Raw genomic sequence first — 16,435 nt, forward strand, 5'->3', positions numbered from 1 at the left:
TGCAACCCTCTGCAAAAAGGCCTTTGTTTTTTTTGGCACAGCTATGGAAGAAAATACTGCTTCCAGTGCTATGCTAGAGCATGATTTTGATTATTAAAAATGGCACATTGTTAGCAACATGACATATGGCCACTGTATTTTATCTTCATCTGTTTAATACTAGAAAAAAAAACAATTACGGTAACATTGATTGCAGCTCAATAATGATGATTATACTGCTTCTAAAAAACCATGTAGCACACTTGTGAGCTGATTGCTAATCACAACACAAGCATAATGATCTTATATAGCTCTATTTTTATTGGGGCAAGATTGCAAACCCGTGTTAAAGGAGAACTAACCCCCCTACCAAAAGCCCCCCATAACTTTCTGGTATTGCTCCCTCCAGGGCTGGACTGGGAGGAAAAAAGCAGCACTGGCAAAAGTATCTAAGCAGCCCATGTATTTACGCTCATGCAAAGCATGATATATATTTCCAACCCCAATGTTAACTAGGACTAGTGTTTAATAATAGATATTTTAAGAGTCCATAACCATGTAATCCCAAGCAATACTATACACTCTATGTGCTGGAACTGGCCCTTGCAGCAAATATCTCACCCTAGTTTATATCACAACTATTCTTTCAGATGGATTAGTAGCCCTATACTAACAGTATATTCTAAATTTTTCTTTGTGTGCCCCCAGCTAGACCAGTGACCCTGGCAGATAACTGGACTTTAATTACCATGTGTGTCACAGGGCCAAAGTGTGGCATACTTGAAGAGACTAGTCTGCCTCATGCAACAGCTCATTTACATTTATAAAGCGAGTTATTCATTTACATATTAAATACAAATAATCCCTGTTTTGTTTAAAGGGTAAGGCATTTTTCAGTAGCAGTATGCAGAAAATGTCTTAAATATAAAATATATTGATAATGGGCTGAGTGCCCATTAGACAAATATAGACAAATATGTAGACAAATATATATTATATATATATATATAGACAGATATATATTATATATTTATATTCAGATTATTACCGGCACTCACGAAAGGGAGGTATTGGTTGCCTGGATGTGATCCTTTGCTTAGCTGTATGGAAATCTCGTAATGAAGGCACACTCACAGGTCTTAATATAAAATAAAAAGCATTTTTATTGTGCGACTAACGTTTATCAAAGTGCAACAAGTAGTGCAGACACCATTTTTAAATACACCTCGTGGCGGGAACCCAACGTGACCTATCGTTAATTGTGAATTGTCGAACCGGTAGAATGGTGTACCAAGAAAAACATTCCCACTACCGGAACCGTGTAATAAGTGTTTACAAATCATCAAAACATAATATACAAATAGTAAAGAATATATGGCAATGTAATAGTATCGCAATAGTCACACATACTTATATATACTTATATATATAAATATATATATATATATATATATATATATATATATATATATATATATATATATATATATATATATATATATATATATATATATATATATATATATATATATAGATCAAATGTCAGTGAAATATTCATTCTGGGGGTTATAGTTTTCCTTTCAGGATATCCACATGAATTACCCTTACTTGTGTGTACTCAAAGCCAAAAAGCTTGTGCCCCTGAACACTGCAGATTGTGCTAGATGTTCTAATAAAGGATACATGGTGCAAAGAACACTTTGCTCTGTGCAATTGATATGTGCTAGTGCTTAGTGAATGGTCAAAATCACATGTGCTCATGCGCGGCACAAAGCAGCAGGGCAGAGGGGTCCTGGGACAGCAGCCCCTGTGGTGGCTCCGGGTCCCCTAGTCCGACCCTAGATGAGAAAGAGACTTGTTCACATGCAGACCTGAAGCGGCCATACACTGGTTAATAAAAATTTCAACTTGTTCCCTCCAAACCTCATCAGTAACTTATTGGCCCATTTATGGGGTCCAACAATTGGCTAGAAATCAGTTGGGCAGGTTTGTCGTATGAGGTGTTCAAGGCATTTCTGAAAGAGGGGATATCTTGCTTCTGTATTTTTGCTGTGACCTTAATAGAACTGTTATCATTTTGTATCCAGTGACTTTGGAATTTGAAGATGTTCCGTTGGTTTCTGTCCTGCCTTTGGAACAAAAGACTGAAAAGGACAGAAGAGATCATGTGATATGGTGGCTGCAAAGCATTCTACATCATAGTGTGCTGTGGACAACAGCTAGAGGTCGATATATCACTATTGGTAAGACATTTATAATGTTATATTACACATACACTGTAATGTGCTATATATGAAAAAACACTATAGCATCTCTCTCTACATTCTTTGAATGTATTCCAATAAATTTAGCACATTTTGAACAAGGCACTTAACAAAGCCTTAATGAACTCACACATTGATCAGTTGCACCAGTGGTGTATTTAGGTTAAGTGCCACCCTAGGTCTGCCCCCCAAATCCACTTGACACAGATGGAACATGACATCACAGCCTTTGTGTGTGATGTCACTTCCATGACTGACGTGCTACAATGTGCATGTACCCCTCACCTCCCACAGCTCTGCTGCCAGATTTAGAAAATAAGTCTCTGGTGGAGGAGATTCATTTTTTTCTTAAAAAATATTACATTCAATATATAGACACCTGATGGCTGCCTCCCTAGGCACGTGCCCTCTGGTGCCTATATATATATATATATATATATATATATATATATATATATATATATATATATATATATATATATATATATATATATCCCTCAATTACACTTTAAACAAGAAAACTAATTGTTGGAAAAGTTTTTATGAATAACTCATATATGGTAAAAATGTGAGCTCCAGCTGTTTACTATCTCCCCAGAAATGTTTTACTATATATCAAAATAAAAGGATTGATTTAAGGGGCAAAAAAAGTCCAGTCCTCTATTTTTTGCACTGTGTGTGCTACATCCCATGCTAAACGATCTCAGGTATCTGCACTCATGTATTCAACAACACTGCCTCATGTATTCATGATGGATTATTATCCAACCCAAAATGTGTGACAATACACTTTGGGGCAAATTTATTCAAATTTTTTGTTGGTTTTTGAGCATTAACGTTACTGTTTATAAAGCTGGCCATACATAAGCAGATTTTGTCACTGCTCTGCAAACAATTTTAATGATCTTATCATTGAAACAATAGTTTGAACAAACAATTCACTCATCCATGATAAACAATACGTACGTATCTTTGTTATGTAGGCTGCAAAATGTAACATATATTAACTGATTTGTTTGTTTGCTTACTTTGACTGATTGTACCATCCATGGACCGATTTCATCATTTCACAATGAAAATGTTTACATTTGTCCAGTCAATTGTTGGGACAATTTTGTTGGAACAAACTAATTTTTCAAACAATTGGATCATTTAGCATGGCCTCAAAGGATTTAAAAAAAAAAAAATCTGTTCATTAAAACATTAAAACCTTTTCCACATTTTTATGGTAGTCAGGAAAGTGTTAAGAACTGTGACTGATGTGAGGTCATAAGGATTGCCAAAGTCAAATATTAATAAATCTTGTGGAACTTGTTGAGTGTGCCCCTAGTGTATAACGTTATTTTCTTTATACAAGGAAGGCAGTTTGCAAAGTCATATAACCATATATAACACTATTATTTTTCAGTTAAAAAGAGGCAGTACAGCAAAGAAGATGCAAATAGGCATTGAAGCGTTCATAATGGCGCTAACATTTCTTGTTTTATTACTGACCAAACTTTATTTATTTGTTTTATTAAACCTTACACTTTTCTAATTATCTTACCTAAATTAATTTGATAATTTTACAGGTTGTTTTGTTGCAGTACTTATATTTTCTATAGTTTTTGCCACTCGTCTTCATCCAGCCAGCAGGGCACCTATTCTATTCAGACCAGAAACCAATATACAGTTGCTTCTGGACCTGAAGTACAACTTAAGTGCAGAAGGAATATCCTGCATTACTTGCTCAGGTTAGTGACAATAAAAAGGTATATAAAAATACATTGTTTACTCTGGCAAAACACATATAATGTCTTGCCTACCTGATGCATATTTTTCCCCAGCTGTTACTGTGCTAAAAAATGTTAATGGATTAAAACAGAAAACAATGACAGTGGCCAGCCAGCAGTGTGTGTTTTTGCTCTATGATTGAATAACTGTGTGACCATATGTGAATAAAACAAGTGATACAAGAATTCGAAATAAGAAGAACATTACACAGTTTATGGTTTTCTACTTCAACTGATTAAAAGCAGGGGCCTTCCGTTTTTAATCAAATGTTATTCAGTTTAAATATAAGATCTGTTCCAGAAAACACTTTAACACTACTGTATTGTAGAAATGGTTTACAAAAACACAGTTTTCAGGCATTTTAACATTAAATACCCTTTTACCATTGCAGCCCTTCCATTAAGTATCATTGTTTCCATTTCTATCTCTACGTTAATGATTGAATTGAATAGTGCTCTAAGAACTTATTCCTCCACCAATATTTCAGCCATGCTTTTTTGCTGTTCATCTCCATAATACAGGGCTTATACTATTTCTGAAACCCCTACCTTCAGATGATAGCCTAAGGATTGATACCACAGTTCATGGACCTCCACCTTTTAAAACATCTATGGTGGCAATGTGTTCCTAGAAAACACAACTTGAAGATAGCAAATATGTCATCTACCCTATCTGCCCTTTAATTTACAAAACTCTACTAATACTACTACTAATACCAGATATAAAATTCTTTTTGATTCCATTTTTGAGATGTTACAGATGGAGCCAGAATGGATTATACATTTGTCGCGCTGTAACGGTAGATAAGCGCAGCTAATGCGAAATCCTACGTTGTCTCATCTCATGCGTCGCGTTTACCTGCATGTAATACAGAGTTGTGGCCACTAGATGTCACCAAATGCTAGTTATAACAAGCCACATTACATATGGTGGCTTAGTGGGTAAAGTCCCTGCCTTTGACCAGTGTGTTTAGTGTTCAATCCCCAAAGTCAAACCAAGTTAAATTCTGTTGTCACTTTCAGTGCAATGAACCATGTCCCAACATTAAAAAAAAATATTTTTTTGGTGGGGGGTGGGAGACAAATAAATGGAAAAATAATAATGTGACCATAATTCTAGGCATTCATAATATTAGTAATAGCATAGTACTGTATTAATACTTGGTTGAGTACTTTACCCCCCTATAAAAACAAATAATAATTATAAAAACAAATACATACATCAATGTTTTATAGAACCTTAAATACAGCAATATTTATTATTTTTTTTTTTTAACTTTTTAATAGCTGTATGTATTAGCCTAAAAGAAACGTTTTCAGCACATGCACCAGATCAGAGGCTTCATAGCCTTGTGGTTAAGTGACTGAACTTTGAAACTGAAGGTCATGGGTTCAAATCCTAGATTTTCTTTTCCCCCTTCACAATCATGATTTTTTTTTTTTTGGTGTGTGGGACACTGCTAAATCAATTGAAATAAATGAATGGGAGTTGTGATAATAATTATCTTATAAAATAATAAGCCTAAATATGACAATGATTTTTTTTTAATTTTATTATGCTATTAGCCTTGAAAAATGTTTTCGTCAGCCATAACCGCCAAAAGGCTTCATAGCATTGGGGTTAGCTCACTGAGCTTTGACACACAAGGTCATAGGTTCTAGTCTTGCTTTTCTTTTTTAATTTGTACTGTTAAATGTTCCACAGTATATGTATTAGAGATTCTACCAGTTGATTTATTCATGTTAAAAATAATATTTATATTTCTGACAGCACAAAAAAAATATTCTCCTGTTATAGATTGGATTTGTGATATACACAGCAACAGAATAAACATTGCTTTATAAAATGCACCCCATGTCCTGCCAGAGAGAGAGAGAGAGACAACATTTCCAACTTAATTGGCTTTTGGCAGAGAGGCCAGTACAGCTAACAGGTGCAACTAAGATACTTTGTAACAATTTTGAATTAAGAAAATAAGTAATTGTAACAGTTTAGATAAGGCCAAATTTTGTAAAATGAACATGGTAATTAGGGGGTGTGGCCACAAAATGGGTGTGGTCAAAAAAAATTTGCCATGCTACATGCGAAAAAAATTTTGTCCCTCTTTTTACTTATAAAATGTTGGGAGGTGTGCTGAAAGCACTCTGACCAAAGCTGCTGGGGCCACCTGTTGTTGGACCCAGTACACCCTGGACGATAAATATCCTGACATCTGGGTATGTGTTGGGGGGGTTCTCTGCAGCTCCACATGAGCCCCTGACTGCTGGTTTATGTTTTTGATATTTTCACTGCCTTTGCCAATCACCATTATCGGCTTCATTCATTAAACTCGGCTGGACAGCCTTCCCGCAGCTCCCTGGCTGTTCCCGTCACATCACACAGCCTATAGGAAGGAAGTCACGCTACAATGCCAGTAGCTGCCCAGCTGCACACCTACAGGCAGGGCCGCCATCAGGGGGGGACAGGGGGGACAAGCGTACCGGGCCCGGGCATGAAGGGGGGCCCGGCAGCGCTGCATTTTTTTGAAGATCCGGGCCCCCCTTACGAGCGCCCGAGCCGTACGTCTTGCCTCTTCAGTGCCGAATGCGGAAGTGCCGAAAAGCCGAAGCCGATGCGACGAAAAGACCCGAAGTCACGGAAAAAGCCGAAGTCCCGAAGTCACAAAGCGCCGAAAAGACCCGAAGTCACGAAAACAGCCGAAGCCGAAGTCCTGAAGCAGCGCAAAGACCCGAAGTCACGAAAACAGCCGAAGCCGAAGTCCTGAAGCGGTGAAAAGACCCGAATCACGAAAGGAGGCGAAGTTGAAGTACTGAAGCCATGAGTTCAATTCTACTGAACACCAGTTTGTGTTTTTTTTTTTTTTTTAATCCCCTGGCCACCAATGTATTATTTTAATATTCTATAGGCCCCTGCCACCAATCTTTTTTTTAAAACTTTTGTTTTTGGGGCCCCAATTTTTTTTTTAACTCGTAAGGGGCCCCTTGCCACCATTGTTTTTTTTTGGGTTTTTTTTTAAAAAAAAATTAATTTTCTTTTTGGTGGCCCCAAATTTTTTTAACTTGTAAGGGGGCCCCTGCCACCAGTTTTTTTTTTTTTTCAAAAAAAAATTATTTTTTTTTTAAATTTTTTTTGGGGCCCCAATTTGTTTTTAACTTGTAAGGGGGCCCCTTCCACCATTTTTTTTTTTTTCAAAAAAATTTTTTTTTCTCCAAATTTTTTTTTTGGGGCCCCAATTTGTTTTTAACTTATAAGGGGGCCCCTGCCGCCAATGTTTTTTTTTTTTTTCAAAAAAAAATTAATTTTTTTTCAAATTTTTTTTTGGGGCCCCAATTTGTTTTTAACTTATAAGGGGGCCCCTGCCGCCAATGTTTTTTTTTTTTTTCAAAAAAAAATTAATTTTTTTTCAAATTTTTTTTTTGGGGCCCCAATTTGTTTTTAACTTAGAAGGGGGCCCCTGCCACCAATGTTTGTTTATTTTTTAGGTTTTTTTACATTTTTTTTTGTTGGGGCCCCAAGTTTTTTTTAACAGGGGGCCCCTGCCACCAATGTTTTTAAAAAAAAAAAAATTTTAATTTTTATAAGGGGGCCCTGACCATCAATAGCTTTTTACAACTTGTGTGGGGGGGGGGTTACTTTTTTAGCGCTGATGTCTGTGTGGTCTTTTAACTGCGATGTGGGCGGGATATGGGGCGGAGCTTGGTCGTCAGTGTGGGCGGGGCCCAGGGGCCCCAAAAATTTTTGTTGTACGGGGCCCCGTGATTTCTAATGGCGGCCCTGCCTACAGGACCCAGAGCGGCCGATCATGGCTAAATGGCTGAATAAGTACTTCAACATGGGTAACAATAACAGCAAGAGCCCCCCGCAACCCCCAGATCGGATTCCAAGAAGAATGGGGGGCCGAGAGCTCTTTCCACCTGCAGTACTGCAGGTAAGCTGGTGCTTGGGGGACACCATGCTCTTGTGCTCCGACCCCTCTGTCAGTTGTTGCCTGGCCGATCTCCTCTCGCTGTTGCTGCGGTACAGGTGTGGAAAAAGCATAAATGGAAAAAAAATCAATGGGCTTTTGTGACCATAATTCTAGGCATTAGTAATTTGCATGGTACTGTATTAATACTTGGTTGAGTACTTTACCCCCCCCATAAAAACAAATAATAATTATAAAAACAAATACATACATCAATGTTTTATAGAACCTTAAATACAGCAATATTTATTTTATTTTTTTACTTTTTAATAGCTGTGTGTATTAGCCTAAAAGAAACGTTTTCAGCATACATAATAGATCAGAGGCTTCATAGCCTTGTGGTTAAGTGACTGGACTTTGAAGCTGAAAGTCATGGGTTCAATTCCTTTATTTTCTTTTCCCCCTTCACAATCATGATTTTTTTTTTTTTTTTGGTGTGTGGGACACTGCTAAATGAATGGAAATAAATGAATGGGAGTTGTGATAATAATTATCTTATAAAATGATAAGCCTAAATATGACAATGATTTTTTTTTTTATGTTATTTTACTATTAGCCTTGAAAAAATGTTTTCAGCCATAACAGCCAAAAGGCTTCATAGCATTGGGGTTAGCTCACTGAGCTTTGACACACAAGGTCATAGGTTCTAGTCTTGCATTTTTTTTAAAAAAAAAATTTGTACTGTTAAATGTTCCACAGACAGCTGCAGCAACCTGCGCTACTAAAGACACAAGAGAGCAGGGCTGGACTGAGAGTCCAAAATAGGCCCTGGCATTTCAGGTAAAACAGGCCCAACCAGCCTACACAGAGGCCCAAACAGACCCCACCAGCCACTAAATACTGACTTTCTATGGGACCTTATAGCAGCCCCTCTGGAATTTGCCAGAACCCACAGATTGCCAGTCCGGGCCTGCAAGAGAGGGGCCCCGTCATAACTAACTAGGATTGCAGACACCTGTAGCGCAAAGTAATTAGGGACCCGGCTTACCGGGAACTAGTGTTGCCACCTGCCCGGTATTTTACTGGCCTGGCCGGTACATTTCATGGCTGATCCCAATGTTATTAATAGGGAAAAAAATTAAATATATAAGGGGGAGGCGGCCGACATTGATCCTCTGCTCCCCCCACCACCTTCACTACCAGGGCTTCCTCCAGAAATCACTGACAAGGGAGAGAGATTTCAAATCAGCGGCCTCGTTCTTCACAGACTCGCAAGACTCTTCTTCACGGACTTAGACCCACTAGAACGATCTCCGGAGTCGCTGGAGTCACATTTCCACTGTGCCAGTGCTACGTGCTTCTTACCAAGGACCACAGCTCCTTCACACACTGTCACGATATATGGGATAGAGCCAGGGAGGAGAAATCCAGCGCCAAACGATTGATCGTCGCCCTTTCTGAAGAGGACAGAAAGTGGAGTTTCAAGTTATTTATTAATAAAGGATTTGCGATTTTAAACTTTAATTTGTGTTTGTGGTTTTTTTTGCCGTATACTAACAAATTTTTTTTAAAAAATTTTGATGTTACTTGTCCTTTAACACAGGGGTCCCTGAACTTTTTTGGACCGGGGCCGGATGCAAAATTTTTTTTCGAGGACCAGGGGGTGGGGTGGGATTGGGGTCAGCGGGGTCAGGTTGTGGGGGTCAGCAACATAGTTGGATGCGCTGGCGTCCAATTCGGGGCGCGTCGGCATCCAATTCGACGCACTGGGTTCAGTGTCCACAGGCTGCTTCTGGGCTGCAGCCCGACAATTGGGGAACCCTGCTTTAACAGACCTTCCCCCCAACAAAAGTCCTACATATGTGAACACTGTAATATAAACAAACCCTGGTGCTTTTTAAATGCAAATGAGATGAGGGCATGTAATTAGTACAAAGCTCCTAGACTCAGTAACTGGAATGCACAATTAAACAATGAGGCAGGAGTGGGGGTTGGGTGTGCTGTACTATACCATGTGCTAAGTAGGGAATTGTCAGACCATTCAAATTAATTTACAATGCCTTCAATTCTTTGAGCAGAGATTCACCTGAGATCACTAAGGGCTCATACAGAGAAGCAGGTTTAAGCTGTATAACAGAGCATTCTGTCCCAGTGGCTGCACAGATCCTATCTGATCCCCATTGTAAGCAGCAGTCCTGTCCTGTTTTATGGCAGCTGAGATTCTATCAATCTGTATAACAGAGCATTCTGTTCCAGTGGGGTGGGGGGCATTACTATGCACATATGATCATGTTATTGGTGGGGGATGGGGTGCCTATATATTATTTACCTACCAGCTGACATATTTGCAGGCCCCCACTAGACTGAAAAAGCAGGCTAATGAGGGATGTCACCGAGTAGGCCGGACTGGCAATCTGTAGGTTCTGACAAATGCCAGAGGAGGGCTTCTCTAACAAGCTATAGAAAGTCACTCTTTAGTGGGCTGGTTGGGTAATGTTTGGGCCTATTTTGACTCCCAGTCCTGACCAGATACTACAAAAAATCAAACCTTAAATATAGATGAGGGTTTACTTTTTGAACTCCATTGTAACATCAATAATACGCGCTGCGTCAAAACGCATGCAATTTGATGCATGCGTCAAAAATAAGGTTATAGATAGAATTGTCACATCGCATCGTGTCGCAGCGTTGTTCCGACGCGACGCGACTGTCGCATGCAGACGCAATGCTTTGCTTTTTTGTAGTATCTGGTCAGGACTCTGGCATTTGTCAGAACCTACAGATTGCCAGTCCCGGCCTACTCGGTGACATCCCTCATTAGCCTGCTTTTTTCAGTCTCGTGGGGGCCTGCAAATATGTCAGCTGGTAGGTAAATAATATATAGGCACCCCATCCCCCACCAATAACATGAGCATATGTGCATAGTAATGCCCCCCACCCCACTGGAACAGAATGCTCTGTTATACAGATTGATAGAATCTCAGCTGCCATAAAGCAGGACAGGACTGCTGCTTACAATGGGGATCAGATAGGATCTGTGCAGCCACTGGGACAGAATGCTCTGTTATACAGCTTAAACCTGCTTCTCTGTATGAGCCCTTAGTGATCTCAGGTGAATCTCTGCTCAAAGAATTGAAGGCATTGTAAATTAATTTGAATGGTCTGACAATTCCCTACTTAGCACATGGTATAGTACAGCACACCCAACCCCCACTCCTGCCTCATTGTTTAATTGTGCATTCCAGTTACTGAGTCTAGGAGCTTTGTACTAATTACATGCCCTCATCTCATTTGCATTTAAAAAGCACCAGGGTTTGTTTATATTACAGTGTTCACATATGTAGGACTTTTGTTTGGGGGAAGGTCTGTTAAAGCAGGGTTCCCCAATTGTCGGGCTGCAGCCCAGAAGCAGCCTGTGGACACTGAACCCAGTGCGTCGAATTGGATGCCGACGCGCCCCGAATTGGACGCCAGCGCATCCAACTATGTTGCTGACCCCCACAACCTGACCCCGCTGACCCCAATCCCACCCCACCCCCTGGTCCTCGAAAAAAAATTTTGCATCCGGCCCCGGTCCAAAAAAGTTCAGGGACCCCTGTGTTAAAGGACAAGTAACATCAAAATTTTTTAAAAAAAATTTGTTAGTATACGGCAAAAAAACCCACAAACACAAATTAAAGTTTAAAATCGCAAATCCTTTATTAATAAATAACTTGAAACTCCACTTCCTGTCCTCTTCAGAAATGGCGACGATCAATCGTTTGGCGCTGGATTTCTCCTCCCTGGCTCTATCCCATATATCGTGACAGTGTGTGAAGGAGCTGTGGTCCTTGGTAAGAAGCACGTAGCACTGGCACAGTGGAAATGTGACTCCAGCGACTCCGGAGATCGTTCTAGTGGGTCTAAGTCCGTGAAGAAGAGTCTTGCGAGTCTGTGAAGAACGAGGCCGCTGATTTGAAATCTCTCTCCCTTGTCAGTGATTTCTGGAGGAAGCCCTGGTAGTGAAGGTGGTGGGGGAGCAGAGGATCAATGTCGGCCGCCTCCCCCTTATATATTTAATTTTTTTCCCTATTAATAACATTGGGATCAGCCATGAAATGTACCGGCCAGGCCAGTAAAATACCGGGCAGGTGGCAACACTAGTTCCCGGTAAGCCGGGTCCCTAATTACTTTGCGCTACAGGTGTCTGCAATCCTAGTTAGTTATGACCGGGGCCCCTCTCTGAGTCTCTTGTGTCTTTAGTAGCGCAGGTTGCTGCAGCTGTCTGTGGAACATTTAACAGTACAAATTTTTTTTTTTAAAAAATGCAAGACTAGAACCTATGACCTTGTGTGTCAAAGCTCAGTGAGCTAACCCCAATGCTATGAAGCCTTTTGGCTGTTATGGCTGAAAACATTTTTTCAAGGCTAATAGTAAAATAACATAAAAAAAAAATCATTGTCATATTTAGGCTTATCATTTTATAAGATAATTATTATCACAACTCCCATTCATTTATTTCCATTCATTTAGCAGTGTCCCACACACCAAAAAAAAAAAAAAATCATGATTGTGAAGGGGGAAAAGAAAATAGAGGAATTGAACCCATGACCTTCATCTTCAAAGTCCAGTCACTTAACCACAGGGCTATGAAGCCTCTGATCTATTGCATGTGCTGAAAACATTTCTTTTAGGCTAATACACACAGCTATTAAAAAGTAAAATAAATAAAATAAATAAATAAATAAATAAATAAATAAATAAATAAATAAATATTGCTATAAAACATTGATGTATGTATTTGTTTTTATAATTATTATTTGTTTTTATAGGGGGTAAAGTACTCAAACAAGTATTAATACAGTACTATGCAAATTACTAATGCCTAGAATTATTGGCACAAAAGCCCATTGATTTTTGTTTCCATTTATTTGGCTGTGTCCCCCCAAAAACTGAATACATCAATGTAGTAAAATATTATTAATAGAAGTTGCTGACCGTTTTTACCCACTCCATATCACAGTTAGGGCTCTTACAGACGAGCGTTTCTTCATGCGCTCCCCTGCGCTCCGTTTGGCTGCGTTCAGCCGCAGGGGAGCGCAGGTCTAGACGCTGCTAATGTCTTTCTATGTGCCTGTACTGACACAGGCGCATGTAAGCGCTGAACGCAGGAAAAATGCAGCATGCTGCATTTTTCTGCGTTTTTCAATGGTTCAGCGCTTACATGCGCCTGTGTGAGTACAGGCACATAGAAAAATATTAACAGCGTCTAGACCTGCGCTCCCCTGCGGCTGAACGCAGCCAAACGGAGCGCAGGGGAGCGCATGAAGAAACGCTCGTGAGTAAGAGCCCTTAAAAGACTCAAAACTGCCACTACAATTGAAAAAAAAAAAAAAAATCTAATGACTATAAAACTGCTAAAATGGGAATCGATCCACCAACCTTTTGTATCATAAAACAGAGCATTAGCCAACTGAGCCATTTCTTAGAACAAGAGTAAAGCTGAATCACTTTATATAAGACACTGGTCAGGCTGCTACAGAACCCAAAAAAAAACAAAAAACAAATGCACACAAGGGAAAGGGGGACTGTGGTCACTACTTAATTTAGCTCTTCTACCTTATAAGAAACTGCTACCCATTTAGCTAAGAATGTCAAGCTTAAGCCTAAAACTTCAATCACTAAAAAGGGTGATTGCAAATCACTCTGCTGTCTACAGTCAAATATTTCAGCTCAGGAAGAGGAGAGTAAAGGTACTTTCCCCGCAGAAGCCCTGTTTCTTCCCCTCAAGAGATCCTTTCTGAAATGATCTCTGCCTTTTTGTAGCAAAAACAAATAATATAACGCTTATTAAAAAAAAAAAAATAATGGTGGGCAGATTCAAACTAATAACCCTCTATTTCCCTCTATTTCCTAGACCTACACCTTAACCACTACACTATAGGTGCTGCTTATGGGGCTTCTAATAGCTCAGGCGCCACCTGGTGTCCATTGCTTGAACTGCACCTATTTAAAATTTAAGAGCAATCCTTTCTATACGCTGGGACTGTGCGTTTCCCTGCGCTTAGTGCGAACAGCGCATTTATCTTGATCCGTTACAGCGCGTCAAACGTACAATCTATTCTGGCTCCATCTGTAAGTCCTATTGAGCCATTCTCTCTTTAGCTTCTGTATCAGTCAATATTTGTATGGTATCTGATGCATACACCTATCTATTGTGCAACATGATGTACTATGTAACCACTGTATACATGTGTTAATAATAGCACCAGTCCTGCATTCTTTAATAAAGCTAGGTTCAATTTCTGATTTATCATCACTCAAGCCTGCAAATGTATATAAATGCATAAAGTATAGATAAATAATAATCTTATTTTTGCCCTTCTCAGTCAATCTCAGTCAATCTGTTATCCAGATGGTACCTTTTATATGCATTATTATATCTTCTACAGTGAAACAGCTGCCAGCTGCTAACAGATTTCTCTCAAGTTCTGTTGTTGCCAAAGTGTTGCAGAGACTTGACATTATTTTGTCACTTGACAAAGCATGCTTAAAGGGGTTTTATTAGCTTCAAAAGAAAATTGTGACATCCTAATATGTGACCTATAAAAGAATATTATCAAATTGGTATATACCTATACATATCAATAACTATTTAAAGGAGAACTATTGTGAAACCAAAAATTTAACATAAGCTTGATCATACTGAAATAAGACATTTTATAAATATATAATCAATAAAAAAATTCTGACCTTTTATGAAATAATTAAGTTTATTTCCACTGTTCACATTTCAGCATCTGTCTCTCTTGATGCAGGAGTTGGAAGTCTAATTTTGGTTAGGTCTAATACAGAGTTTTGGGGGGCTCCTTTAGCCTAGAAGTTGTTTTAGAGCTCACTCTTTTAAAATCCCTTAAATTCTCTCTCTCTCTCTCTCTCTCTCTCTCTCTCTCTCTCTCTCTCTACATGCAGGGTTTGTGGCAAAGACAGTTATTTTGTTAGATTTTGTCAGTGCTGGAGTCATTTACAGTATTTGTGTTAGCTCTAACATATCTTCAAGAAAAAAAAGATATAGATATATTGGATCATAATCCATTAAGTGACTTTCAAGACCTACTTGATTTAGTTTGGTTTTAGAAATAAATCAAATGAGCAAAGTACTTTAAATCTAATACTGATCCCCTTTAATAAATGAAAAAATCACCTAAAATGATACTCAAGGGCATTGTCCGACCCACTAAATGTGACCAATTAATGTACCACAACAGTTTTTCTAGTATTTCAGGGTGGCACAGTTGTACTGCTGCCTTGTTAACACTAATTTTAATGAAATATTTAATTCATCAAGCATGGAAATCTAGAAGTAAATTCAACAACATGCAAGGGTCTATTCATTAAAGGTTGAGTTTTGTTTTTCTCCAAAAATTCTATTTTTCTTCACAAAAAAAATGCATTTTTCGAGATTTAATAGGCCCCAAAGAAGCAAAAAATCTGAATCCAAAAATACTAATACAGCTAAAATATGTTGAATCCATGTAAATGTGAATGCCAGAGGTCCTTTTAATCATTTGAAGATTTTTTTTGCCTTCACGATTTTTGGGTGGTTTGTGGTATGTGACACTGGTTTTCAATCAAAAACGAAATACATTTAAAGTATTTGAGGGTTTTAAGCCCATAAACACAAAACATTCAAGCTATTTAAGACTCGAAAGATTTGAGCTATTTGTAAAAACTCAAATTTTCAGGTTTAATTATTAGTAAATTAGCCAAATTGTGGATAGGAGCTAGGTCAAGTTTGTTTCTGGTAAAATATGAGTACAAAATTAGTTTTAATAACCCCCACAGACTAATTTATTTTTGTGTGACATTATCAATTGTGGAAGATGTGAAATCTTTTGTCTAACTGTTATGCTCTAATTTTTCATATATGGATTTCTGTATGAGATTCTACTTTTTCCTTCTTAATAATCCACTTCAGATCATAGATGTGGCTAGAAGCAAGAACTTATTCTGTACTTACATCAGTTAAATTTGACAAAAGAAGCTGTGAACATGAGGTTGGAAGGTTTTCTAAGCTCTCTTCCTTTTATTGCATTCATACCACCAGGATATAATTTGTTGATAGTTCTGGTGGCCTACAGCACAATTTTCTCTCTTCTCAACCTCTTTAAATTTGCATCAAAAGACCAGATTTCTATAGAGAGGTGTGGGTGCACTTTGAGGTCAATTAAAGTAAACCTTTATACAGATACAAATGATTTGGCAAATCTTGCTTCAAATATACAAAAAAAATGGACCTTACATTTTGCAAAGTTAAATTTTTACTAGATTCTGGCGTCCTAGCAATGAATATTTTTTTTTATAAATTCTTTATTTTAGTTTTATATGCAACACCAGACATACATAAGTAAGATACTACCATTGTAAAGAAAAACAGCATTTATCCCAAATCGGTAATGCACGAACAACAATGTACAGGCCCAATCTGTCATTTTTAATGCCTGTTCAATTGGTATCAAATGCAAGTCGGTAGCAT

The 16,435-nt window shown here is 38.4% G+C and overlaps 1 protein-coding gene across 1 annotated transcript in view; it reads left to right on the forward strand.

Annotated features, from left to right (window-relative positions):
* Window positions 1-16,435, forward strand: part of LOC108697560 (protein dispatched homolog 3) — a 102,039-nt gene that overhangs the window by 41,144 nt on the left and 44,460 nt on the right. The window contains exons 9-10 of the mRNA XM_018227707.2: window positions 2,067-2,222; window positions 3,815-3,976. Coding sequence (XP_018083196.1) covers window positions 2,067-2,222; window positions 3,815-3,976 — 318 coding nt within the window. The remainder of the gene's footprint in view (window positions 1-2,066; window positions 2,223-3,814; window positions 3,977-16,435) is intronic.

Source organism: Xenopus laevis, chromosome 7S, assembly GCF_017654675.1.
Source record: "Xenopus laevis strain J_2021 chromosome 7S, Xenopus_laevis_v10.1, whole genome shotgun sequence".
Taxonomy (NCBI): domain Eukaryota; kingdom Metazoa; phylum Chordata; class Amphibia; order Anura; family Pipidae; genus Xenopus; species Xenopus laevis.